Source organism: Carassius gibelio, chromosome B20 (genome assembly GCF_023724105.1).
Source record: "Carassius gibelio isolate Cgi1373 ecotype wild population from Czech Republic chromosome B20, carGib1.2-hapl.c, whole genome shotgun sequence".
Lineage (NCBI taxonomy): Eukaryota > Metazoa > Chordata > Actinopteri > Cypriniformes > Cyprinidae > Carassius > Carassius gibelio.
The window spans coordinates 24,946,023-24,966,941 of record NC_068415.1 but is presented as its reverse complement, the minus strand read 5'-3'; the positions used below and the strand labels follow the sequence as shown (position 1 = coordinate 24,966,941).

The 20,919-nt window shown below is 40.0% G+C and overlaps 1 protein-coding gene across 20 annotated transcripts in view; it reads right to left on the bottom strand.

Annotated features, from left to right (window-relative positions):
* The window catches only part of LOC127984353 (protein 4.1), an 80,495-nt gene that overhangs the window by 38,390 nt on the left and 21,186 nt on the right, over positions 1–20,919 (bottom strand). For all 20 annotated transcript variants that reach the window (XM_052586976.1, XM_052586982.1, XM_052586995.1 and 17 more), the window contains exons 2-4: positions 8,866–9,010; positions 7,608–7,964; positions 6,364–6,609 (exon numbers count right to left, since the gene is read on the bottom strand). In XM_052586976.1, coding sequence (XP_052442936.1) covers positions 6,364–6,609; positions 7,608–7,964; positions 8,866–8,997 — 735 coding nt within the window. In that variant the 5' untranslated portion in view covers positions 8,998–9,010. The remainder of the gene's footprint in view (positions 1–6,363; positions 6,610–7,607; positions 7,965–8,865; positions 9,011–20,919) is intronic.

Genomic DNA, 20,919 nt, shown 5'->3' with positions numbered 1-20,919 from the left:
TTTTTAAACAACTTCTTATAACAGTACTTTAAATACAATCTAGATTTCCTATAGAACAGCTTTATTTGTGTTAAATGTTATATTGTTGCAGATCGGTTTATGAGACCACCGATCAAACATCCCACAGTGATCAGTAGGCCATCGATCAGAGCACACCCATACTGTAGTAATACATGCTATATTAGTCTATATGTGACTAGGGATGCACCGGTTGACCGGCCATAAATCGGAACCGGACGGTTTTTAGTCTTTTTTTCGGCCGATTTTTCCCGGAAGTGTGTTCGCGTGCACAGACTACATTGTAATCGTTCGCTATGTCATTTGTGTGGAAGAGTATTTTGAAATCTGTGCACAGGACACGGGCGGCTGATCAGTACTGGAAATGCAGAGCTTCATGTCTGAGGCACAGATAGCAGCAGGAAGCGATCAGACATTGGTGTACTGGCGCACAAATGAGAGCCTTTCCTGCGTGCACTGAAGCTGCGCGACCCTATACTGTACCGGTCTGCGCCCTGAACACGGGTAGAGCGTGAAGAGATGTTCAGATCAACTTCTCACGTGTTAGATGAGAACTAAACTGGACTAAACTGAAATGTTTTGTTTTTTGTTTTTTTTACTTGCATACAAGTTTGAAAAGCCAGAAATAAACGTCAGTTCTGCATTAGGATGACTATTTTTTTTTTAATTTTACCTTAAAATTACAGACTTAATTTAATTAAAAAATCACCTGCTGTAGTACACTGAGAAAAAGTGTTTCATTCATCCAATTAAAACATTTTAGGATAATGATGATTCACATCTATATATATATATATATATATATATATATATATATATATATATATTTTTTTTTACTTTAGACAATAAGTTATTTATTTTTCACTGGCTCAAGTAAAAAAATATAGATGTGAATCATTACCCTATTTATTTATTTATTTTATTGGATGAATGAAACCCTTTGCATCTTTGTTTTATTCGCACCAATTTTGGAAAATGTATTTATATAGCATACTTTTATTTAGTCTCACTGGTAAAGAGTTTTTTTTTTTTTATTTAAAACCAAATGTAAAAACTAAAATACTGAATGCTGATTAAGAAACCTCTTATTGAATGTGTGTTGATTGTATTGTAGAACTATGCAGTTGTTGTCTTTAATTTCACATGGTTACAGTTAATCTATTAAAAGGCCAGTTCTCTGTAGTTTCAACCCAATTTAAAAACAAAAGCTAAATGCTGATGTCTGTACCATCTATGTTTGTACTGAATGTAGACTACTTATTTTGCAGTAACTGCCTTTAATTTCAGATGGTTACAGTTATTGTTTTCAATAGCCAAAAGCAAGTTTGGCCTATTAAATACCAAATATCTTGTTTATGCACACTTTCATTCTTTGTTTGTTGCTTAAAAGATTTTTAAGAAAATCGGTATCGGCCATGAAAAATCATGATCGGTACATCCCTATATGTGACCCAGGGCCACAAAACCACTCATAACGGTCCACTTGTTTTATTGAGATTTACACATTATCTGAAAGTTATGATAGGACAATATTTGTCTGAGATACAGCTATTATAAATCTGGAATCTGAGGGAGCAAACAAAATCTAAATACTGAGAGAAAACCTTTAAAGTTGTTCAGATGAAGCTCTTAGCAATGCATATTACTAATCAAACATTAAGTTTTGATATATTTACGGTAAAATATCTTCATGATCTTTACTTAATATCCTAATGATTTTTGACCAAATAAAAATGTATAATTACAACTGATGACTGCTTCTGTGCTGCAGGGACGCAGGGTTTAGAATGGGATCAAAAGGGGAAATTATCATGTCAAACAATGTTGTTAGAACAGAAATGGAAATAAATTCACCTAAAACAACTGCTTGTGATCATGTCAAGCAGCATATTATTTTTCTAATGGATACAATTAGAGCATGACAGGAAATGTAGATATTATTCAGTTAAACTGACAGATAAGGATGACTTTTAGTGTAACACTATTATTTTAAATGATTTGTTTCAGTCCTTTTGAGTGAAAGATCCCCAAACTAGAAGCAGACTTACAGAGTTACATTATATATAAGTGTGTGTTGTCAGACAGTTCTTTTCATGGGATAAATGAGGAATGGCTGACAACAACAACATCTGATGCTGCATCCGTGCCAGGTGTCAGTTTGAGTCTCATATCAACTACACGTTCATAAATAAACACACAGAGAGAGTCTTAATCTGTCTGGATATGACACGACACACAGAAAACCATAAGCTGCTGTTATGGATGCAATTACACAAACTAATGCCAGCATTCACTCGCAGCAGATTTACTGATGAGAGATCAGACATTACACTGGGTAAACACACACACACACACACAGCTAATGGATCTCAGTTTGAGTGACTCTCAGGTGAACGGCGGGAGCAAACAAACACTAGTGTATCACACACCACACGATGGCCACAGAAAGCTGCAGGTGCTCATGGGTGGAGACATCTGCACAACAAACCAGAGCAGAAACATGACTCGTGCTGCTCAACACACACACACACACACACACACACACACGAGGACAGCAGGGATGTCAGATGATCCTGATCCAGAGTAAAGGAAGTGACTGTGAGATGATTTCACCACAGTAAAGTGCTGCTAGCCATTAAACAGTGACAACTAGGATGATGCACATTCCTAGGAAGAATAAAACAATTATTTGGAAGCACATGCACTTGAGAGTAAAATTCACAAACAATTATGTCAGAAGTCATTTCTTGGTGAGTATTCATGTAAACCAATCAGTCAGTTCTGTCTTCAGTGAATGTTAACATTTGGGAGAAAATCTAAATGCTAAGTCTGTGAATGCAATGCAATCTAATGATGACCGAGAAATGAAGAAACAAACGCTCCTCAGAAGATCCTGAGGATCAGATTTGAGACTCTAAAACATGATTGATGGAGAATCAAGTAAAGCTGAGCTGCTTCAGTCCAGGAAGAGTTCATCTGGAGATATTACTGACCTTATTCTGACCTTTACTTGATCACAATCAGACAAGATCTGACAGCAGAAAGACACTGAAGCAGCAGCTGAAACTGGACATTTGTACAATTACACTAAAGGGCTTCTACTGCAGAAAGAAATACAAACGATCAATCAGATGACAGGAGGAGTGGAGTAGATTGTGTTTCACAGGTTGAATCCTGTTGAAAAATCTAAAATAATCTGCAGCATTTCAAATATGATACAGTAGGCTTCACAGGCTTAACAGATGAATGGTCAGGTACTCAGATCTGTTTGAGCTGCTGTTACTCGTGCACAGAAGTGAAGGATGCACTGGATTATTATGAGCAAAAGCCTAGCAGCTATAAGATCACATGCTCAGAGAGACATGCATGAGCAGACTAGATCTATGAGACAGAAAAAAACTACAGGATCAGAGAGTACAGCAATGAATGACAGCCAAAGCCTAAAAGAAAGAAGATGAATGAGAACAAAAGAAGGAACTCTAACTGCCCACGCAATAATAGCATGAATAAATTCATTGTAGAGTCCAAGAGAATCACTGATGGGATGTTTGAGCAGGGTTTACACAGGATAAAGAAGAGACCACAGAGAGTGACTGTGAACGAGCGTCCTGCAGCATTAGTGTCAAACACAGCTGAGGCCTCAGAGATCAGGGTCTCCGTCTCCTCATGATGGCCATATCTCAATATACCGCACCGCGATGAGAGAGAAGAAAACACTCAGGGACAGGATCTCTGCATTTACAGCATTAAAAACATAACGCCATATGCGTCCTGCTGTTATGTAGGTCACTGCGCTCTGATTGGCTGAGAGTTCCTGTCAATCATCTATTCGCTTTCCAGATAGACAAGACTATATCCTGCCATCAGGACAGAAATGCAGCAGCACTCCTAACATCTAATCCTGAGAGCCCTCATTGTCCCCACCGTCCCCATAAAGCGTCACGTCTGGAAAGCTTTGTGTGAAGCTGCGGCTAATGCGTCCGGGCGACCCGGAGACAGTGGCGCTCTTCTCTGAGCAAACATGCCACCGTCTCATGCATGAATACACCAGGACAATGGTGCTTAGCAATGCCTCAGCACTTTCCAGTGATGGGACAAAGCCGAGGCTGTTCAGAGCTCACAGAGCGCCCCGTGATGAGTGCCCAAACCATCAATCATATCCCAACACTCACCTGCACTGCTGTTCACTTCAGCCTCCGAAGATAGGTTCTCGATTTACTGTGATAGCCTTCACAGAGCACAGACGTCTAACAAGTTCTTTACATACTACTTAAGATAAATAGATGTCATTCTATAATATCTTTAATTATTTCAAACGATTCTTTTAAAAATTGTATAAACATATCATGCTTTTTAATGCTCCTGTATGTATCAGTGTTCTGTGAAGACATCTGGCTCTGTGTGAAGGCTTCCATTTACAGCATGTGCACCGTGTGTGCTTTTAAAGTGTTGAATGTTGTAGCCAATCACAGACATGTCTGTTGAGCACACCAAAACAATGTGGATGAGTATTTCAAACACTCTGATTTTGTGCTGCATATTCACAAATTCCTATCCTTGTGTACTTTTTCATATACACAAGATTGGTTAACAGAGAAAGTTGGGTGGAAAAAACATGCATCAAGATAGTAGATCAGTGCATTGCATCTCAAAGAGACAGCAGCTTAAAATACCTGCTGCTGTTGTTAATCAAACAACAAAAGACAAAGTGAAAAGAAAATCATTCACTGCTCTTGTTACTTCCAGCAAAAATGACTGTATAAATGTCATGTATAAATGTACATATAATTAAGCTGCTGTCATATTAAGATCTAATATGGCATCAGACAATAAGCTACACTGCAATGTGGTCTCTTTGGGATGGCACTTTTGGCACTAAAACGAGTTGTTCACTTGCAAAATGCAAGCTTCTAGAGGGCACATAAGTCTGAAGTAGTGAATTTAGGTCAAGGGCTGCAGAGCCAGTGGTGGTTTTGTAGGCAAGCAGCTATTAGTAGTGAGCACAAACTTGATGAACAGAGGTGTGACTCTTTTCGGTTCATTAAAAACTACTCTTACTGCCAAATTAGTTGCAAAGGTTTGATAGTACTGGCTGGAAGTCTTGCCACGAGAGCATTGCAATAGTCCAGCCTGGACAGAACAAGAGCTTGAACAAGGAGCATATTCCGAAAGAAAGGGCTTGATCTTCTTGATGTTGAATGAAACAAATCTGCAGGACCAGACAGTTTTAACAATGTGGTCTGAGAAAGTCAAGTACTGATGGTCCTTCATCCAGTAAGACATGTGAGCAGAGACATGTGAGCAGCTACCGTCGGATCATCAGGATGGAATGAGAGGTAGAGTTGAGTGTCATCAGCATAGCAGTGGTACGAAAAGCCATGTTTCTGAATGACAGAACCTAATGATGCCATGTAGACAGAGAAGAGAAGTGGTCCAAGTACTGAGCCCTGAGGCACCCCAGTAGTTAGATGCTGTGACTTGGACACCTCACCTCTCCAAGATACTTTGAAGGACCTATCTGATAAGTAAGACTCAAACCACTGTGTTTGTGCGCATGAACTCCACGTGTCCACATCCCAGCAGCAACAGCAGACAGCGAGGGTTTAACCTCTTGGGGTTGTTGACAGACCCCCAATTATCTGACCTCCAAAACACTCACCAGATCACTGCGGGGTCAGAGGTCATTGCACACATCTGAACGCTCCTTTCAACACGATGACGGATCCATTAACAGCTCCTATTACACTCCTACTGCAACTCTTTTGAATTAATTTTATAATTGAGCTATTTTTAATTCTACAATAAATATTTCAAATGATATATGATGTATATATTATAAATACATTTTGACACAGTGACTACATTTACACTGCTGGCAGATCCAGGTACAATGGGTCGTGTTGCTGTGGAGCTGATGCTGATGGGCATGTCAGATCTCACCTGTGCTGATTATCAGACTATATAGACAAATCCAACCAACAAACACATATCTCCACCTACACAGCAGGCCTATTAACACCCTAAATTAACATCAAATAAACAGCAGTGAAACACAGACAGACTGGAGTAAAGGTTTCAACTGAATGAACCGTCATCTGACCCCTGACCAACGGTCAACAGGACGACTGAAGTGTTCACACAGCACAAGCACTCACAGACAGCTGATCACAATCAGACCACATGAATTAGGACAGGAAATGGAACCAGACTAGATTGTGATGTGGACTTTAATAGCTATCCAGCTCATGCAAGTGTTACCAACTCGTTTGTAGTAAAGCAGAATGACTTCAACATCACAACATCCAGCTGCTAACATACACAGACGGAGAGATGGACGTGTCTTACCTCCACCTCACAGGAGAACTGGCTGCCGTCCAGCAGGGTCACGTGACACACCACCATCTTCATCTTCTTGTTGACTTTGTGAGTTGACAGCACACTTGCCTCCTGCTGGATCAGTTGCTTTTCTTCTTTCTTCCCCTCCTCTTTCTTCTCTTCCTCTTTCTTCCCCTCCTCTTTTTTCTCTTCCTCTTTCCTCTCCTCCTCTTTCTCCTCCACCTTCAATTCTCCCTCTTTCTCCTCTCTCACAGGCTGCAGAAACACACACACACACACACACCATAGGTTAACACACACACACACACACACACACGGGCGCTCTGGTGTTTTCCAGTGGAGCAGATGGCTGCTGGATGATGTCACTGGGCAGATGCTGAAGGAATGGACACTTGACTGATGGGTTCTGACTGAAGCGTGTGGTGTAAGGAAGCGTTTATTCTACAGCATCATGTGACGGAGGGCGAGTGTGTCTTCACTCCTCCATCGTGTTCAGCATCTGATCTGGATTACAGTCCCATCACATGCAGGTTTTCTGAGCCTGAAAGATCTGTAGTAAACACCAGAAGCTGCTGCAGGAAGTGATCTAAGAGCTTAACCAGCAGATATGCAGACGAGCTCCAAAATCAACGCTTGATTATAATCAACAACATTTCTGAATAAAATAAAACATCTACAAGGATTGCAACTGTTTCAAAAAATCAAATCACAGTCAATGTCAAGCATAACCATCTGAGCTACTTGTTTTCTTCTTTTTTTCTTTTAATAAAATACTGATAAAAACTTTAAATAAATAAACAAATCTCTGGTTTAAAAAGTGTCTTAATTTAGCATTTTGACACATAAAATGTCCTTTTAAAACTAAAATCAGATCAGAGTGAGAGATGAAATGAATGAACTGCTCCATCCAGCATTCAGTCCACTGTCTCCTGAGTTCAAGCTAATCTCTTGAATGCTGCCGAACAAGAGACTGGGGTGGGCAAGATTTCTAATGTTTCTGAAAGAAGTCTCTTCTGCTCTCCAAGGTTGCATCATTTTGCTGATTTACTGCTCAAGAAACATTTCTGATTATTATCAGTGATGAACACAGTTGTGCTGCACAATCTTTTTGTGGAAACATGATACATTTTGACCAACAGCATCTTTTGACATCACAAATGTTTTTACTGTCACTGTTAAAGTCTCCTTAATGACCAAAAACAGAAGTGTTACTGGTGTATACATCCAGACATAGTCGTCCATGTTTCTCTCACCTGTGTGTCAGCACTGCCGATAGACTCCTCCTCCTCCGTCTGCACCTCCTCTCTCACCTCCTTCACCTCCTCTGTCTGTTCTGTGCTGGCAGCCGCTGCTCCTCCTGCGTCCACCTCCTCTTTCGGCTGGCTCGTCTCCTCCTGCTCCTCCTTCAGCTCCACGCTCTCCTGCTTGGGCGGCGCTGAGCTCTCGCTGGGCTTGTCCTGGCTCTGTGACTTCTGTCGTTTAAGCCATGGAGGCAGGAAGCGTGAGATGCCCTTCTCTTTCTTCTGTGTGCCGGCAGCTGGAGGACTGCTGGGCTCCGGAGACACAGCCTCGTCCTGATCGCTCTCGGCCTGGCCGCTCTGGATCTGCTCCTGCGCAGGAGGAAACACCACTTCAATCGCCTCTCATCCCAGGAATGCATCTATGCTGTTCTGTGCTGATGTGTGAACAAAGCTTTACGTCTAGTGCATATCCCACCCAATTCACAACAGGCTCTGTGCTTTGTTACCTCTGATATAAAGAGGTCTCAGCTTTCAAATTCAGAAGTTAATAAAAACAAGCATGAAAACCTCCATAAACAGCTAGAAAAAACATAAGCTTCTTTTTGCTAAATATATGCATTATTACATATCACCAACTTGCTTAAAAACAAATGTAAATACAAGTTAGTACGCTTACTTTCAAATAATTTGCGGTAAGAAGGTACTTCAGGTGTTTTCTGATCTATAACAAGCAGGTCGCTCATTAACACAGCGTGCATGTCCACACTGAATCTGATTCTCCTGTGAAAAAACTAACTCCAAGGCGGAAAGATGGCGATAACTACACATTATATAAGTTACAGATTGATATTTGAACAGTTGTAGTCAGGTAAACTCAAACATAACACTTCCATTGTTGTGATTCTCTAAACTGTCCAAGTGCTGTGATTTTGTTCTGACAATATCTCGTTATTAACAACACTGTTTTTTTAGGAAACTGAACCCTGTGTGGGTCCTCCTGATCCATGCATTTGTCTTTCTTCATGTTTCTTTGACAATGCGAGCTGCTTGTGAGTTAGCCCCGCCCCGCAGACACACACACCACGTTCAGTCTGGTCTTTACTTTTCTTAGTGTGTGCTTAAACTAACAGAAAGCATTAGCTTCAAGGAGAACTGTTGAGGAAAAGCTCATCATGGTGAAGTTCTGGGGGTGATTGTAATAATGCTAAATGCATGTTGATGTCATATCTTAATGTCTGTGCATTAGTCCATGCTGTGACATCAGCTGTACCTGTGGCTGGTCAGCGCTGGTCGAGGCGGTGTGGTCAGCAGGTTCTTCAGGCTGCTCGGTCTGCTGCTGGACTTCAGGATCCTTCTCCGGTTCCTTCTTCACGTCTGTCTCTGATCCCACCTCTGTCGTCATCACGGCCGGCACACTGGCGCACACACACACACACACACACAAACACACGTCTTTAAAGTTCAGCTCTGTTAGCAGCGATTGTTGATGTCTATATCCCTGATGCGTGACTCTTATGATTGTAGAATGTGTATACAGCTGTATTCTCTGCGTGTCTGTATGCAGGGCCCTAGGACTTCCACCGCACAGAAAACACGAAAGGAATCCAGAAGGGAATGTACAATACAGTATGGAATGCCATGGGCTTTGGCATAATGTGTGGATATTAAAGCTCAAAAACACTGCTATTGAATATGAAGTCCAGCTGTCCTGTGTGTCTGTGTGAAAGAGGTGCAGCTCCATACAGTGTGACTTCTAAAAGTGTTGTTAATCTGCTGCAGTTTTAGGAAATCAATGAATGAGACATTTCAACTTCTCACTTTAAGTACACCATTATAGAGCTGAAACAATACCTTGAGTAACTCCTATACAAAAAAACCATTCAGCCAAATTATTAGCCTCGAGGCTTCGTTTAGTCCATTTACTGTAACCCTACGGACCATTATTACTGACGCACCACCCCATAAACACTGGACATAGACTGGAAAATAATAAAGTGCTGGACGTATTTAAGACTGGAAATCACACTATGATTACAAATGTGTTACTAAACAAGAAGTTAATCTTAAGAGACTTACGTTTTAGACACTATATTGCCCGTTTTTGCTTTATTTCATCCAATGATTCGGTTCAATTGCATGAATCACTTATTAACAGAGACTTGCTGCCACATTCTGGTGGTTTTAATTTCACATTTAAAGGAGATATTATATCCCTTTTTACGATATACAAGTCTCAGGTGTCCCTAGCTTGTGTCTGTGTAGTTTCAGCTCAAAATCCCTTTGAAAATCCCTATTTTGAGTGGAAGCAGATCCACGTATACATGTATAATGAAATCTCTGAAACGTCACCAAGGGAGTGAAATCAGACGCACTCTTTATTCAGACGCTTGCAGAAAAGAGCTTACCAAAACGTAGTTACTGGGTTAATCTTAGTCATGTTTCCTTGGGTGGTAGATACACCGTGACCCTGATAACAGCACTTAAAACCCAGAAGAGTCAGATTTTCATGACGTGTCACTTTTAAAGTATCTTTTCATTATTTTTATAATTGTAAATAACTGTATTTACACTTTTTTTTTAAATGACACTATTATTTATTAGGGGTGTCACGATTCTCCAAATCCTCGATTCGATTGCATTTTCGATTCTAAGGTAACGGTTCGATTCGATTCTCGATTTTTACATTTATTCTCTTTTAGGGAAGTCGTGGCCTAATGGTTAGAGGGTTGGACTCCCAATCGAAGGGTTGTGGGTTCTAGTCCCGGGCCGGCAGGAATTGTGGGTGGGGGGAGTGCATGAACAGCTCTCTCTCCACCTTCAATACCACGACTTAGGTGCCCTTGAGCAAGGCATCAAACCCCCAACTGCTCCCCGGGCGCCGCAGCATAAATGATGAACACTGCTCCGGGTGTGTGCTCACAGTGTGTGTGTGTGTGTGTGTGTGTGCGTGTGTGTGTGTTCACTGCTCTGTGTGTGTGCATTTCGGATGGGTTAAATGCAGAGCACAAATTCTGAGTATGGGTCACCATACTTGGCTGAATGTCACTTCACTTCTTTAAAGCACAGATTGTCATTTTTCAAACTAGACTTTTATGTAATATAATATCTGACCTTTGTTTGCAATGTACCACATTACACTGTCAAATTTAAAACTTTCATTAACAACATAATGTAACAATAACTTATATCTTTAGTCAATTGAAAACTTAAAATAAACTGCCATCCAGTTTCTCTTTTGTAAGTGCAGTCACAAAAGATGACATTCAAGTTCATAACAAAACAAACAAAAACAATAAAAAATGACTAAACTAACCTTCAAATATTACGATGCATCTATTTAAAAGATTAAAGATAAAACACTTGTTAAACACTTCACTGTCATTCATTTAGATTTATTTATAATATATATATATATATATATATATATATATATATATATATATATATATATATATATATATATATATATATATATATATTATGTATGTACAGTATGTGTGTGTGTGTGTGCATCATTACAGTCTGTAAAATATGTGTATCTCTTATTACAAGACTACAATCACTAGCAATCAGAAGAATTCCAGTTAATCAAGTATCTACAAAAGATCTACTCTATAAACAATGCATTAAATTACATTAAAGACAAAAATAAATTAAACAAGCAAAAGAAATGATTACTCGCATGTATCTGGTCCACTGATGAAGTGATGGGTCAAGTCAAGTCAATTATTACTCATTTTCTAACAGGCGTCGAATACTGACTTTAGGAAAAGGGGAATAACCAATGACATTTGAGATAACAACTAAAACAGCAAGCCCCGCCCCACGACTGACAAAAATAAAATTGTTCGCGCGAGCAGAGGTGAGATGATCGAGCGCGAGGATGTGGTCAATGAGCATGCGCGCGCGAGGGCTTTTATTGCGGGCAGAGTACATGTCACGCGCACGTTAGAGTTTGAAATGAGCTCGCGGGCTCCCGTTTCTTCGCATTCGATTCAGTTTTCCTCTCGTGGAAGCCATATAGCGTGCGCGCCAGCATCAGTTGAATGCTCGGTTATTTTTGTCATTGATTTGCCGTCATACAACATGGGAGCGTGGCAGCATCGACGATTCCATTTTCTTAATTCGAAGTTCGAGACTGTGACTTAATTTCGATCGATTTCGATTTAAAATCGAAATCGAAATCGTGACACCCCTATTATTTATGCATTTGTAACTGCAGGTTAAATGCATTCGTGTCCCTCTGAGCTGAATTAAACAGTTGTTTGTTTGGTAACATAAAATGTCTAATTCTAACTGACTGATTAAATTAAGAATTGACTTAAAAGACAAAGCATACTTTTAGAAGAAAAAAATGGTTTTATTAAGGTAAAAATGCCCATAAAATGTACAAATCAACTTAAATTGGAACAAATAATTTCTGTATGCATGTCCTTCTTCTTTCAGATGAATCCTGTCAGGGTTATATTATAAACAGTCTTTGATCTTTCAAGCCCATCGCACCACGTCGCTTCCATTATGAGCGCTCATACCACGCGCCAACATCGGAAATAACGAACTTGAGCGCGCAAAAGACGCGATATGTGAACGGCCCATAAGAACTGCGGTCTTCTACAGTACTTCAAATATGCCGTGGAGAATCACAGAAAGTGACCGAATTAGGTTTTATAGTTTTTTTTTTTACAGCAAGCAAAAATATAACGAAATTCTAATATAATTTGTATTTATCGAATACTTAAAGCAGAACGAATATTTGAATGTCCGGCTTTCCGTGCACACCCCTAATTTGAATATCAATATTTTTCTTACAAAAACGCATGTGTGGCCTTTGTTCACCCCCCAGAGCTGTGTGAGACACTTTTTTTTATGGAAAGGCACTTTTTAACAACACACACAACACGTGCTGACTGCAATGATAGAGCTTGAAAGCTCAAAGACTAGTTTTATATAACCCTGACAGGATTCATCTGAAAGAAGAAAGACATACACACCTAGGATTCCTCAGGAGTGAGTAAAACCAGGCCTAATTTTCTTTTTTGGATGAAATAACCCTTTAATAAAAAATTACAAATACAAGAATGAAATTTAAATTACCCTGCTTCTATGTGAAGTGTGTGTGTGTGCATGTGTGTGTGTGTGTGTGTGTAAACTCCACTGTCATGAAACAAAATCACATCCATCATCATGTGGGGGAGTCTGAGACTTCAAGAGACAGAGAATCAGTGAAGAATGAAAAGCATCAAAACACTCTTTCATGTTGAATAGTCATCAAACCCCACCATGAGCAAACACACAGCACTGTGTGTGAGTGTGTGTGTGTGTGTGTGTGTGTGTGTGAGCTCCACTGACACACAACACAAGCTGAACAAACACAACACAGCGCTCATGAGACGACCCACGATGCACTGCAGGAACATCAGCAGCTGCTGACGGACCAATCAGCTGCCAGCTCGATGACATCAGCAACACTGAAACCGGTCAGTAACTCACATCCTCCACACTCAAACCAAGACAGAAATCTGCAGGTGAGCGTGTGAAACATCTGCAGATCCCATCCTGAGTCAGGATCAACACCAGACCAATGTTGGCATTGTTTTAATGAAGTTCTGGCATGTTAAACAATGGTCACGCCCCCTGAACCTGCTGTAACCGTTTAAATCCCGCCAAAATGAAAATCAACACTCTCCTGATTCTGAATAAGATCACTGCACATGTGCTCAAATCAATCTCACACACACACACACACACACCTCAGGTTCATCAGGACACTCATGAGCGCAACACTTCCTCAAGATGGGCTGAAAGAGAAGAGCTGGAGGAATTGTGGGAGTTTCTGAGAGCACACAGCTGTTACAACACAGAGCACAGAGACGTCCAGCTGACCCTGGGCCAGGGGAAAACCACTGATGCAAACACAGCACTACACTAGGGCTAACACACTGGGACACGCCTCCCTGCCTCTTTAATTACTGAGACATTGATTCAATGACGCACATCCACAAACTCGTGCTGTCGCGTCTTTAATTGCCGAACACATTGTTCCCACGACTGTATGTGATAACCGTGCACATCGTCGTGTCTGACTGTACATCTAACAGCAGCACGCTTCACCTGCCGCCACTAAATGACATTATATTTGTCCCATATTGTCATATATACACATACTGGCTTCAGCTTGGAAGATGAAAGCGTACCTGTGCTGAGTGAGTTCGGCCCGTGTGGAAAAGCATCTTATAAATCACCCATAAGTGAACGTCATGAACATCATGATTCAGTTCATCTGGAAGAGAAGACAAAAATGGCGAAGCAGAATCCAAATGTAAGTGATCATCCCGATCTCTGTGGAGTGGGGACTCTGGAGTGAGCAGGGCACGCGTGTCACATTAAGTGTTGTTAGGAGTGCACTTGGCTAAAGGAAGGACAACATTTCCTCATTATCTTCAGCTGGTTATCTTCATTATGTTCCTGTGACAGCGCAGCACGTGTCCGTCAGCAGATGTCACTGTTTTACTGTCATAAATCTATTTTTATTATTGTTAGCATTACTGTTGCAAATAAACATACATTTTATATTTAAAAAAAGTTTTTTTTTATAAATATATATGCTATGTAATACTGTATATAAAAACTAATCTTGTAAAATATCAAATGTATATTGTTTTTATGTCGGTGTCCATCAGTGACATCTGCTGTCACAGGAACGTCCCAGCTGAAGATTGCACATTCGTCTCGGGAGTGTGATGTCTGCGACGACACAAGTCCGGTAAATCTGCAAACAGCAGTGTACTGTCAGCTCGTCTTGGCTACTGCAATTTTCCTCTCAGTATATTAATAAATAAAACGAAATAGGATATCAAATACCACTGCCTCCTTTCGTTTTCATTTAAACATAAGAACAGCTGCAGAAATGTACTTAGCTCAGGGATGTGTGTACTGTATGTATACAGCCATTACAATGAAACGAAATATTATATAGATTTGCTTTTTTTTTTAATTTTCATTTTAACATATAGATAAATTGAATACCCTCCAAAGGAAACCTGTTAGATTTACCCCGCAGCTGATATTTTATGTTTAACCACTAAAGACACATCAGAGCCAGCGGCACACATCAGAAGGTCTATCCCAGGAGAGGCTGTTCTCTGCGGATACATGATCACTGGGCTCCCGCTGATCGAGTGGAGCTCATCGTCTCTGAGATCGGCCAAACACATTTTTAAAGAGGCCCTGTCTTTATAAATAAACCAAAGATTTGAGTTTTAAACAACTACATTCTTGCCTGAAATACTTTTAAAATCACATTTCATGACACAATAACAGTAATATTTTGAAAATGATCCGAATAAATGGTGGTTGAACTCAACCAATGCTGCATGAACTCAACCAATCAGGATGTTTAGCGCCCAAGTCCCGCCCCCGAAAGTTCCGGAACTTTGAAAAAGCACCACCTCGCCAGCAGGGACTTTCTGAGGGGCATTTCTTTACCCGGAACTTTATTTAGTTCCTGGTTCCTGCGGTGGAAACACACCGAGTACCAGGCCAAAGTCCCTAGTTCCTGGGTAAAGTTCCTGCGGTGGAAACGGGGCATTAGTGGGGGAGAGGCAGTGTGAACTGCAGCGTCTCCACTAACACAGAGCTGCCTGTGGACGCCTGTCTGTAAATAATGCTGGGAAAAACAATCGGCGAATGCAGCAGCCACGTATCGGCCGATGCCGATACACGTCAAATCCTCAAAAATCGGCCCGATATATTGTTTGATCCCTAGTTCTATTGACTGATCTATATATAAAGAATCTCTATTATAGATCTGTGGTTCTATTTAGTCGTGTTGCGCCGCTCACATCCAGTGTAGACACAGTGTTAGGAATTATTAGGCATTATTTTCCATTCTAAGGATTCACGGTTTGGGCACACCTCTCCAACCCCCCTGACAGGTGCTCATCGTAGTGGGTGTGATGGTGTAACAGTCATACCTAATAACATCACTGTATCACTAGGGATGACCGAAATGACAATTCTTGGCCTGAAGCAGAACAAAAGGAGACAATGGGCAGAATGCTGAACACGGTTTTTCATGTTGTTTCACCCATGTATTTTGCTTTAAGTAAACGGAATAGTCAATGTGTTTTTTACTGTTTTGTCCTGCTTTTTTACAATTTTAGCAGACACTATACCAACGAAGCACAATTTAACTGTACAAATAAATGCTGAGCAGAAGAGACTTCATTTAAAACATTAGACAATATTATAGATCAGGGCTCCAGACTGCGACCAATTGGTCGCATTTTGCGACCAAATTTTGAGAGTGTGCGACTGAATTTTACATCCAGTTGCACATGTGCGACCAGTAGATTTGCACACGCACGCACGCAAACACACACACACACTTGCACACATACTAATGAGACGCGAGCACATTGAACACATTGAGTGATGCCTGACTGTGAAGCGGCAAATGCGTGTGAGAAGAATAGGGAATGGCCACTGTAAGTGGCTAAAATGTGTGGAGGGGGAGGGGCCTAGAGATAATTCAGCGCGCGTAAACATCTGTGGGAAGGAAACAGAGACAAATATCTTCACAACCTGATATGTGAGTGCGTCTGAGCTATGAGCAAGCGAACTATTGATTCGTTCTTCCGACCTGCGGCTAGTGTACCAGTGCCAGAGTCTACAGTGTCACCGTCAGATGATGATTCAGAGTCAGAGGTTGGTGTGACGAAAAAAGTCTGCACCCGCAAATGCTAAGGGCGCCACTCATCCATAGGGGTGCCAGAATGAGTGAACTAGTGAATTTTTTTTATTTACATTTTTTTTTTATAATAGGCTACTATTTAAAAAACATTAATTCGAAATACTTCCAAATAAAGCAAAAAAAAAAAAAAAAAAAAAAAAATCTGGCTCTTCAATCTTCCCCCGCCCATCGAGTGCTTGAAGTGCGTCAGAAACAGAGCGCGCGCACGATCAGTTGTTGGTAATTTGTTGCGTAGCGTGCCCGACGCCACATCCAATGTAGACAGCACTGCTTCTGTTAACACACAGCTCGTAGAAACGGGCCTGGCAGCTCACGCCAGTTCTAGACACGGTGAAAGTTTCCTGATTGTGACGCAAGGCCGAATTTACATGACACATTATAAATGAGCATAGTCTGCGATAGATACAGTGCCAAAAAGAAGAGAAGAGGATAAAGACAGAGGTAAAGAGATGTAGTGAAAGAACAATTTATTGCATAGGAGTAAGATACTATAATTTCATGGCAGTTATTTTTACCTTAAGCTTAATGTTAGCAGTTGATCTGAGTCCCCAGACTGTGATTTTGTACAATCATGTCATTTTTAAGACATATTTTTTATTATCACTTTTTTATTAATGTTTTACTCTACATTTGTGCAGTTTTGGGGGGATACAGTACAGGCCAAAAGTTTGGAAACATTACTATTTTTAATGTTTTTGAAAGAAGTTTCTTCTGCTCATCAAGCCTGCATTTATTTGATCAAAAATGCATAAAAAAATGTAATATTGTGATATATTATTACAATTTAAAATAATTTGTTTTCAATTTATTATACTTTAAATTATAATTTATATCTGTGATGCAAAGCTGAATTTTCAGCATCATTACTCCATTCTTCAGTGTCACATGTGACATCCAATCTATCACATGATCCTCTAGAAATCATTCTAATATGATGATTTATTATGAGTGTTGGAAACAGTTCTGCTGTAATGTGTGTGTGTGTGTGTGTGTGTGTGTGTGTGTGTGTGTGTGTGTGTGTGTGTGTGTGTATATATATATATACATATATATATATATATATATATATATATGCTAAAGCATGAACACAATGACAGGGTGAAATGGGCTGTGATGCATGGGGCGCCAGGTAAAATCTTGCCTAGGGCAGCAAATTGGTTAGGGCCGGCCCTAGTCCACACTCACCATTTTCGAGAAGACTGGCTGTAAGAATTCAGATGGCTGAGGTACTACAAGCATTAGAACTACCTTTCACCAAATACAAAAGCCAGCTCGACCTTCAAAGGAAGAATGGCTTAAAACTTAACGAAACATACAACAACGATACAGCATGCACACAAACTTTTTTACTAAGCACATTTTTTTTCTGAGTGTATGGAATTTTGTTTACTATTTGTACTGTCATGACAGCGATGGTGCTGTCAGTTTACCTTGTTGTTGCATCTTCAAAAGTGCAGAATAAAATGTGACACTGAATTTGAAACAGCACATTGTAATTTCTGCATCTATTATTAAAGTATTTATTAGTAATACAGTGGAAATTAGTAGATTTGGTTAGCATGTTGATTTACGGTGTGCGCCCCTAAATTTTCTGGTTGTGCCCCTAAAATTTTCAGTTGGGGGCCACTGTGCTCCTAGTGAAAAAAGTTAGTCTGGAGCCCTGTAGATGGCAATCTGAAGAGTAGCCTATGTGTGAGTGTTATAATAAACATATTTATAAAGCTGTTGTACTTATTATTATCATCATTGTTATTTTATTTTAAAAATAAGAAGCAAATTTACGGGGGAACAAATAAAAGTGAATAAGTGTAGAATAAAATCTGGTAAAATTATACACATTGCTATCTTTATTGTTGTAAAATACATTAAAAACATGCATTTATAAATAAATATAAACTATAAAATGAAAAGACATGTCTTTAAAATGTATAGCATAATAATGGAGTCCTATCAATCATATGTTGCTGCCTCCATGACTGTGCTATACAGTACATGTGATTATTAACAGCCTTAATGGGACAGAACAAGAAACGCTATTAATAATCTTTCATTGCACTAAAGTATTAGAATACAAAAAGCTCCAAGACAGCGCCGCACAAAGCACTTATGAGCATCCCGTGTGCAAAATGATGCAACATGCAGTCACAGCGAAGCATAGAGCAGTCCAAAACACAACTGATATGGATGTGTAGTTTATTTAATCTGTGTAAGTATATTGAGCCTTCTCTCGTCCGACTGATATCCGTCCCGATCCAGCAGAAAATAACAGTATCAGAGCCGAAACAGAACCTGAGAATCGGATCGATGCATCTCTATCAGAACCTTATAAAGATCATCATCATCATCCTCGCAAGTCTAGAACAAGCACCAGGACGGATAATTGTCTGTGTGTGTGTGTGTGTGTGTCCCAACACTCTAATCCCCAAATTGCAATGCTTGCAGATGGCAATCAACACAAGCTGTCAAAACTAATCAGGATCCAGAGCCACACACAAGCACCCATCTGTCTGTCGGTCTCAAACACACCACATCTGAGTGTTGCTATTTCTGAGGGCAGTAACAGCAGAAGAGGAATCATATAGTTTTACATCACAATACAATTCCATCTGAAACGATACTGCATGTGGATGAATCTATCAGCAGAAAACATGACAGCAGCAGTGAGTGCATGTGTGATGAGTGTGTGTTCTCAGTGTTTCATCACACGTGACGCTCGTCACACTGTACGAGGACATCCAGAGCGACCTCAGCAGATTTACCACTTTACTTTGAGAAACACAGGTCAAATACACACTGAAACTAAGATCTACACAGCCTTCCATCAAAATAAAAGTCTGGTCTAAACTGAAGAAATCGTGACAAATTTTGACATTACATTTAATAGTAATAGCCTAAAAAGAATATTTTTTTAATATAATAAATCCAATATACTTTTCATCCAACTTTTAATTTAGTGAAAGTGAAGTGAATGTGCGTGGCCAATATTTAACCCATCCAAGTGCACACATACAGTAGTGAACACACACACACACACACACGCACACGCACACACACACACGCACACACACACACGCACACGCACACACACACACACACACACGCACACACGCACACACACACACATACACACATACGCACGGAGCGGTGGGCAGTTGGCGGTTCAGGCATTCTGAAAAGTTAAGATGTTTTAAACTGACGGGCGCGTCGAACCGCCTCTGCATCGCACACATTGGAAATAACAAACTTGAGCGCGCAAAAGACGCGATATGTGAACAGCCCCTAAGAATTGCGGTCTTCTACAGTACTTCAAATATGCAGTGAATAAACACAGCTAACTTGGAGAATGCAGTGAAAACTCCTCTTCTCGTGTCTGCCCTAGACCCTCTGCACAAACATCTCACGTTTCTCGATGAAAAATTTAGAGAAGAAAAAATGTTTTTTGAACATTATCAGAAAATTTCCTTGATGCGAGTGGTGCGTCTTGTTTTTTTGCTTTTAATCTGTACTTTTGTTTGTTTGCACACATTGTTAAAGATTTTCAGCTACAAAACACGGTGTGTAATGTTCAAGCTTATTGTGTGTAAACTTGTTCAAAATTACAGAAACAATAAATGTTGCTGAAAAATTAAGTCTGTCTCATTAAATTAAATTTAAATAAATGAATGAATATTCGAAGATTAATTTTTTGTGAGCACAAATATCCGAATGTGATATTTGAGGAAAACGCCCATCCCTAACTCGACCCCACAGTATTTTATTGACAGTACACTGAAGCTTTTATTTTAAGGTGAAATATTTGTAGATGGTCTAAAGCAAAAGAGTTGTAAAAATTCTACAATTTTCAGAGCGTACGATTGGTTTAAAAAATAAAACTTATTACACATTAATGAATAAAAATAAACATTATTTAAAGGGGTCATATGACGTTGCTAAAAAAACATTATGTTGTGTATTTGGTGTAATGTGTTTATGAGGTTTAAGGTTGAAAAAGCACATTATTTTCCACATACAGCACATTATTGTTTCTCCTTCTGAAACACATGATTTGTACAAAGCTCAGGTTCTGGAAAGTGAGGTGTGCTCTGATTGGACAGCTATCCAGTGTGTTGTGATTGGCTGAATCCCTCAAGCGTGTGATGGAAATGTTACCCCCCTCACGCAGTACCACTTCTGTCATCATTCACCTCGCTGTTGACAGCCGCGCACCCCGTCCACGTGCAGGCACTTCTTCAGACCACATGGACTGTGAGCCCTCTTGATGACGATAATTACATCATGCGGACAGTCAAATTATACTTTGGCCTTTATCAGTGGCGCACGAGATGCGATGACAATCGCAAACCCATATTCCGTTTTGTGATACCCAACCACATAAAAATACAATGGATAACAGTTTAAATGTTTATTACCAACAAGCAAATTGCACAAATTCGTTAACAAATTAACCCTGCAACACAGCCTTTAAGTGTGCCTTATAGTGCAGAAAATACAGTAATCACGAGCACACCCTGAGCACATGGGAGTTAGTGTACTCCTCTTATCTGCAAAACATGCACACATTATTTTTCATAT